Source organism: Pollachius pollachius (assembly GCF_949987615.1).
Source record: "Pollachius pollachius genome assembly, chromosome: 15".
In the NCBI taxonomy this organism is placed as follows: Eukaryota; Metazoa; Chordata; class Actinopteri; order Gadiformes; family Gadidae; genus Pollachius; species Pollachius pollachius.
In genome coordinates this window covers 16,250,316-16,258,147 of record NC_136948.1, presented here as the reverse complement: position 1 = coordinate 16,258,147, position 7,832 = coordinate 16,250,316, and the positions used below count along the sequence as shown (strand labels likewise).

General features: G+C 44.9%; 2 protein-coding genes across 2 annotated transcripts in view; one reads left to right on the top strand and one right to left on the bottom strand.

Annotated features, from left to right (window-relative positions):
- The window catches only part of trappc12 (trafficking protein particle complex subunit 12), a 20,213-nt gene extending 17,674 nt beyond the window's left edge, over positions 1-2,539 (top strand). The window contains exons 7-10 of the mRNA XM_079752289.1: positions 131-229; positions 538-641; positions 1,076-1,163; positions 1,364-2,539. Coding sequence (XP_079608415.1) covers positions 131-229; positions 538-641; positions 1,076-1,163; positions 1,364-1,606 — 534 coding nt within the window. The 3' untranslated portion in view covers positions 1,607-2,539. The remainder of the gene's footprint in view (positions 1-130; positions 230-537; positions 642-1,075; positions 1,164-1,363) is intronic.
- A 101-nt stretch (positions 2,540-2,640) lies between these two features.
- On the bottom strand, positions 2,641-4,866 carry adi1 (acireductone dioxygenase 1; the record flags this gene model as incomplete). The annotated part of the gene is made up of 4 exons (XM_079753081.1): positions 2,641-2,893; positions 3,288-3,467; positions 4,055-4,174; positions 4,693-4,866. 4 exons carry the CDS (start codon positions 4,864-4,866, stop codon positions 2,777-2,779), a joined length of 591 nt encoding a protein of 196 aa, XP_079609207.1. The 3' UTR covers positions 2,641-2,776.
- Between the last annotated feature and the right edge of the window lie 2,966 nt (positions 4,867-7,832).

The window sequence follows — 7,832 nt, the reverse complement described above, 5'->3', positions numbered from 1 at the left end:
TCTCTCTCTCTTGCTCTTGTCTCTTTCTCTCTCGCTCTCGTCTCTTTCTCTCTCGCTCTTGTCTCTCTCTCTCGTGCGCGCGCTCTGTCTCTCTCTCGCTCTCGTCTCTCTCGTCTCTCGCTCTCTGCAGGACTATGTCCTGGCAGTGGAGATCTATCACTCCATCATCCAGTACAAACCCCAGCAGAGAGTGCAGCTGCTCAGCGGCATCGGACGCATCTTTCTGCAGGTGCACACACACACACACACACACACACACACACACACACACACACACACACACACACACACACACACACACACACACACACACACACACACACACACACACACACACACACACACACACACACACCTCCTACTAAATCTTTTGTGCTTTTACATTTTGTCTTATCGTGGATACCCTAAACACAACACACACACATTAATTTATACTACTATACTGCTATACTACAGTATATTAAGGTTTTCTCTCTCAAGTCAGCCCATCTGTAATTTAAGCCGTGAGTCTGTTTTTGTGTGTCTGTCCTTGGCCAGATCGGTGATATCAAAACAGCTGAGAGATATTTCCAGGATGTGGAGAAAGCATGCCAAGCGACAGGGACTCATCCCAGTCACACCACGAATGTGTTGATGAACAGGTTTGTCATTTTATCAGTGTTTCTGCATCTATCAATCATTTAGCACCTGTGTGTGTGTGTGTCTATGCACGCGCTCACACTTAGGAATTATTAAAGGTGATTCTTTCGGGGACCTTTGGCTGCTTGGCACTTCCTTTCTCTCGTCACATGCAGAGGTCACACATGCGTCTCCGCAGCTCTGCCGGGTGTTAAGTGTGTGTGTGTGTGTGTGTGTGTGTGTGTGTGTGGTTGACGGCGTGTGACGGCACCTGTGTGACTCCGACATAGGCTCACAAACCCATAAATACTCTCTTGACGAAAGGCAACGGACGGCTCACACCTTCCACTGAGCATGTGTGATGTTCTGTCTCTTTATGCCCCTTTGATAAGTTTGGTTGGATGTTGGTTTCGTTCGTTGTGCTGCAACCCTGAAACGTAATGCTTTTGTTTTTCAGAGCATTTGTTCATCTGAGTCAGAACAATTACACAGAGGCACACGCGTCCTTCTCCCAAGTCCTGAAGGTTGACCCCAAAAACCCAGTGGTAGGTGTGAGTTACTACGACCACACGCAACCAGGTGACTTTCAATGATGAGACCGTGAAGTCAACATCCATTTGTCAAGTTATTTCAGCGATTCTACCCTAGAAGGTTGTAACAACCCTTGAAGGTTGGAACAAATACGGAAGACATAACCACTCCACGCTAGCCCTCCATCCTCCTCATCGGTCTCTCTCCCCCGCAGGCCAACAACAACGCGGCCGTGTGCCTGCTCTACCTGGGCCGTCTGAAGGAGTCCCTGGGCCAGCTGGAGGGCCTGGTGCAGCAGGACCCGGCGCAGTACCTCCACGAGAGCGTGCTCTTCAACCTCACCACCATGTACGAGCTGGAGTCGTCGCGCAGCACCCAGAAGAAGCAGGCCCTGCTGGAGGCGGTGGCCTGCCGAGAGGGGGACAGCTTCAACACGCTGTGCCTCAAACTGGTGTGAGCCACTGCGTCCCCGACCGACCCGCCCCCACACCGACTCTCGAGATCAGGGGCCCAGGGGAGGCTAGGGTCGTCCCCGGTGGGGATGTTGTTCATGCAGCGTATAGCCATGTGAACAAACTGCGTCTGAATGGTCGGGACTTGGGAGGTAGACTTAAAAAAAGGGCACCCGAAGGCTCCGTTGTAAGATGGGGTTTGTAGAACCTGGAATGAGAATGTTGTGCTGCTGTGTTAGGATTGGTTTCCACCAAACAGCCCATGTTTGGACTTTCTCTGCTTTTTTTAGACCTATGAAAAAGGGATATTTGGGTTCCAACCAGTCCCAGCCACTTACTTGTTCCTCTGCAGGGAATCAAGTGACATTATGGTCCTTTTAGGATGCACTTGAGTGGCCTAAATGTTCGATAGACTGTGAAGGGGAATACATTTTCTCCTTTTAAACTTTTAAATAGATCACCACGGAGGAATCACAAAGTTGAATGAGCACCAACCCTCCCACCTGCCACACACACATGTGGTAATAAGGGCAGACACCGTGGTACTGCTCATAGACAGCATGGGCATTATCCTGAGCTCCAGGACGGTCAATGTGGCTCTCCCTTCCGCTTTCCCTCTGAGCAGTTTGTTTATAATTGCATAGATACTGTCATCGTTCACTATCAAATCTTAACCTGCTAAATATCTCTCGCTCTACAAGTTGGACTGTTGTGTGAACCTCTCCTTACACTATTAGAAAATGAATCACTTAATATAAAGCTGTATATATTATAATAGGGATGTTATATCAGAATGCTTGTGTCGCGCTTCAATATTTTATTGATTCTATTGATCCTTATCTTTATAATAATCGTAGTTTGTGCGGAGAATGTGCAGTTAATCTTACTTTACTATGTGCAGTCATTTGTTTTACTGAAAATAAAATTATATTTTTAAATTAACTTGAAAGCATTTGAGGTAGTTTGTATAAGGACATACCAAAAATAACGGACAAAAAAGATTGAAAGTTAGCAGCATTTTTATTTTCATGTGAACAAAACTGAAGGTTTTCAAAACTAGTGATGACAAAAACATTTCATAAAAATCAAGGCACTAAACTATATATTTGATTTGTGTAAATACTGATTTTACATCCACATTATGGGTAAGTGTGTGTGTCTCTCTCTCCCATGTTTCAGGAACACTGTAGTGAAGCAACGTACTGCTGACGTTTCTCAAAGTCGTCTGCAGGCCGGTTGTAAGCTTTCCAAACGGGTTCGCCCACAAACAGCCGCATGGCTTTCGTGTAGTTCTGCAAATACAAACACTATAAGGGCAATACATACTGCAGAATGTTCCCATAAACTACAAATTCTACAATTTTATATATATACAGTTAATGTCACTTATGTGTACATCCAACCTATTGACCATCATGGATTATTAATGTTTATTGATGTTCATTTAGGTGATTTTGCTGACGCTTTTTTTCTAAAACGACTTAAAACCATTCATTCACACATCCACACACCGACGGCGGAGTCAACCACACAGGGCGACAGCCAGCTCGTCAGGAGCAGTCAGGGTGAGGCGTCTTGCTCAGGGACACCTCGACACTCTGGGGCTGGGGATCGAACCAGGAACCTTCAGGTTGCCAGTTCACCCGCCCTACCCCTCCCGCTGTACTGTCGCCCCCGTCGACTTACGGTCTGATCCAGGGTGAAGCGGTGGTAGATTCCCGCGGGCAGGGTGATCAGGTCGCCTTTCCCCATGGCGATCCGGATCCATCGGTTGCACGCGCTCCTGACGTCAAAGTAGGCCTGGCCGTCCAGGATGTAGCGGATCTCGTCGTCCAAGTGGAGGTGCTCCTCGAAGAACATCTTCAGCTGTTGGGAGGAGGGGAGGCAGGCAGAGAGAGATTACCTAGGGGGCCACGGATTCCACCTCATGTCTTTTAATTGCACCTTGCAAATTTGAATTGATTTAATTGGGAGTTTTAATTAAGGCGGCAGCTGTCCCCAGTGCCGATCTGTTCCCCACAACTACGCCAGTTTAGAGATACGGGGGAAAGAGGGTTAAGGCCTACATGGAAATGTGGGGATTTTGGGTTATTATAGCATGGTCCCATAAATTAAATTTAGCACTGCCTTGTAAGTTGAGTAATCACACTCTCTCAACTGATTTTTTTTACCTTGATAAACTGAATGCTTATTTGTTGTATACAGGCATCACACACTCAACATAATAGATTTGCATCACATTTAATGTAGATTAACATGAAATGTGTGGCGCACACATGGTTCAAACTGTCCAACAAAATTGAACAGTTTCTACTTGCTTTGCTTCAAAAGGAACCCTGTTTAAGTATATTCAAGTATGCTACCACAGCAATATTACTCAAGTAATATTGTGTGTTTGCAAAAGGGTTTTACAACAACAGTGAGCTGTCTTTTGACCAAGGAGATTGCATTACCTTTTCTTCATAATTGGGCAGTGTGTCCTTCTGAATGGTGATGACGTCACTGAAGGAGTAGCCTTGATCCTTGCGAATCTTTTCCAACTCTGGGTCATTTTCATACATGTCAGCGTTCAACTGAGAAGTAATACAAATGGATCAATGATCGCTCAGATTCTCTTAAGAAACCACACTCCACCCGATATATTTTAGGGTAATAATTTAATGTTGAAGGTTTCACAGCATGAAATGTCTTTGTTTTTGTTGTTTTTGTTTGGATTAAAGCTCCAAATACATCGTTTTCAGATGGTTTGGTTGTGCAACTTTCACTGGAAACATGTGATCCCCTAAATTTTGAAATATTTTAGATATCCAAATCCCTGGGCAATGAAAACATTGTTTACAACATTGTTGACTACTAGTCATATATGCACAACGTAAATCAACACAAAGACGTGAGGGACTGCATGTGAGATCAAACCAAACGTTGACAATGTTTTATAACCTTGCTTCACACACACACACACACACACACACACACACAAGAAACGTTTTCTTTAATGTAATCCTTAGCTCGGGCTACTGTAGCGGATGGGCGCTGTTAGCTGCGGTAGCTAACGAGTTAGCCTGAACGACTGCACATAAAGTAGCTGTACCTTCCAGTGCAACACGCCGATCTTCTTTAATTCGTCCAAAGAGACGGGCTGGTTTGGGCTGAGTTTGTGTGGCAGTCTCTGATCTTCATCAGAGCTGTCCATATACCAAGCCTCCAGTGGCATCCTGCGGCTTGGGTGATGAATGTATTGTTGTAAATCTGGTGTGGTGGTCATGTAACCAGCTGGCCCATGTGACTCTCTGGTGGTCCAAGTAACTTCTTCAATGTGCTTTCAAAATGTGTGAACAGTTTTAACACTGGACTTTCAGGGGTTTCAAGGAAATCAGCCAGAAACGTAATAGCTTATTGTTATTTCAATGAATTTATTATTATTATTTGAAATAACAATAAACTATTAATATAAATATATATATTTAAATAGCCTTATGTCTTCATGTATATTCTTTGCGCAAATACTACAGTAAATATGGGAATACTACATTATAATGGACGTAATGTCAACAGTTGGCCACTTGGTGGCAGCAGGGAGGCAAGGTTGCTGGTGCAATATTTCATTGTTCGCCTGAAGCAGTGTTCCCTCTTTGGCCCTCGGTGGTGTTGCAACCCCCTTGAGTCCCTCTGTTTTAGTTATTAATGTTATTTAACAAGGGTCGACAGACACACAACACTCTCCAACCTCCAAATCACCCACCATGCATTAGCTCGGAAATATGGAGAATCCACTGGAACCTAAGGGGAAAATATGTAGACAACAACCAGAAAGGTCTTGTCGTGTTTTGACCTGTGAACTAAATCCATAAACTACTGAAAGAGTAGAGTCGCCATGTGCTCCATTATCATTTACATTTTTAACCTCACTATTCAGGGATCCATCCAGAGAGTGTCTAAAGTAGCCCATGTAATTCCTTAAAGGGGTGATTCAAATCAATTCAATTTTATTTGTATAGCCCTTAATCAACATTACAGTCTCAAAGGGCTTAACAGGCCGAATATTTATGACACCCCCCTTGACCCAAGGCCCCACATGGGCCACAAAAAAATCCCTTAAATCAGCAAGGAAGAAATCTTGAGAAGAAACGCATAGTAGGTGATCCCTTCTTCCAGGGATGGTCAGGAGTGTAATGGGTGCAATAATTGACATACAGGTAAATGCATGCAAAACATATTAAAATGATGATGGGGTGCTGGCCGGTTAACCATAAGGAGAGTGTGCATCCAGTCGCAGTCACCGCAACGCGCTAGAACAGGCAGAATAGTGATTTAGAAGGGAAAAGTATATTGTGGAAATGTATACTGCTATTCATTTAGTAACTTTATTACCAAAAGCACAAACAAACATGCAGTGGTCTTCACATCGCATCTGTATCGTTTTTCACGCCCCTAAGTTCCAAACGTGATAATATGCTAAAAGGTGTGAGTGTGATTAGCCATCACGAGCCGTTCGAAAATCTGCCTTATCCTGTGTTTTAGTGATATCACAAGTCGATGTGTCCACCTAGATGTATGCTGGACAGATCAGTCTACAACTCTACTTGGTGGACTGTAGCAAATGTTGCTTATCTATCCATCATACATCTAGGTGGACACTCACACTTTGAATGTCATTAAAACACAGGGAAGGGCTAAATTTAAATCAACTTTTAATGGATAATCACACAGGTGCCTTAATATCACCCGTTTACCTTAAAGGTGGAGATCCTAGGGTCGTGAACAATTATCGTCCTATATCTGTCAATTGTCCTGTCTGGCCAAAGTCCTGGGATCCTTATCTGTCCTGGGTTTTCAACAATCAGGCTTTACATATGGTCCCAGACACATTTCCAATCTATCTCTGATTGTAAGTGGCATTCTCTGGGAAAGATATTACACTGTGCTGCTCTTTTTGCCTACTTGATACTATGGACCAGAACTCGTTATTAACCGGCTATTACCGATCAAATCATTATTTAACAAATGCTGTTTTCGCTTCATTTTGATCGGCCCTTATATCCATAATATCCATCTATTTCTTAAACACATTACAGAAGACAGAATCTGTCTTCTCCAGTTTTCTGAAACAGTGTGCCATAAGCAATACCAATTCTTCTTCAAGTACGCCTTGCATCCTTTTGTCACAATTTAGTACAGTCTAGTTCCCACAGGGGCTGGGGTTCGGATTACATTTCATCACCCATCTTGTATTTATTTATCGTGGGTGTCGCTGCTCTCTAGTGCGACTGTGCAAGACAGTGTGGGAACTCGAGCTGCAATGAACCACACAGCATTTGTTCACTGTTAATCATAAGGACCACAGGACCCAAATATTGCAAACCGGACCACTGTCTTTTGGGTAAAACACACAAACACATTGACTCAATCTTTCTCACACACACACACACACACACACACACACACATGCGAACACACACATGCAAACGCATATGCGAACACAAGCACGCACACATACAGGCTGCACTCAAAACATACGCCTTGCATGACTTCAATTTTGGGCAGCGGGGTGTTGGTGGTGGTGGTCGTGGCGGTGAGAGAGTATGACATCCAATCAAAATAGATGTCTCGTAACGTCAGCATGTTGGGACATATCTTCCACTTTGATACCGCAGGCCGGGGTTATGACATCCGATGGCGGGAGGGGGGAGGGCAGGGAAGGATATGGCGCCTGTCAAACAATGTTAATCATTTCTCCCAATTCATTTTGAGTGACCCCCAAGAATAGGTGGATGTGCCTTCTGAGGCTGCGACCCGAGAGGGGGTGACCACTGGTTAGCTTGGTTCCTCGGGTATCGGGTGGCATCTTGGCTCATGTTGGCCCCCACCACCCCCACTCACCTGACAAGTCTCTTTGTGTCACTAGTGGAGAGGCAGAGGTGCAAGTGTTGATTCGGGCACAGGTGATGTGTGTGCAAAGAGGGTTGGACGAGCACGTGTGCCCCTGTTTGGGGCTCTCTCAATCTTACATGGGTAGGTCGACGCTTCTGCCCTTTGTGTTCGCTTCCATGTGTGGTTTTGTATCAGCTCTGTGTGCATGGGATCCCATTGCATAAGCTATAAGCACCACACCCACACAGAGCAGTGAATGACGACTCTGGGCTGAAACCGAAGCGTTCCCAGGCCAGGGGCTTTTGCACTGCACCACAGAGAGACTCACCGGGGATTGCATGCGCTCCTCCTATTATCTGC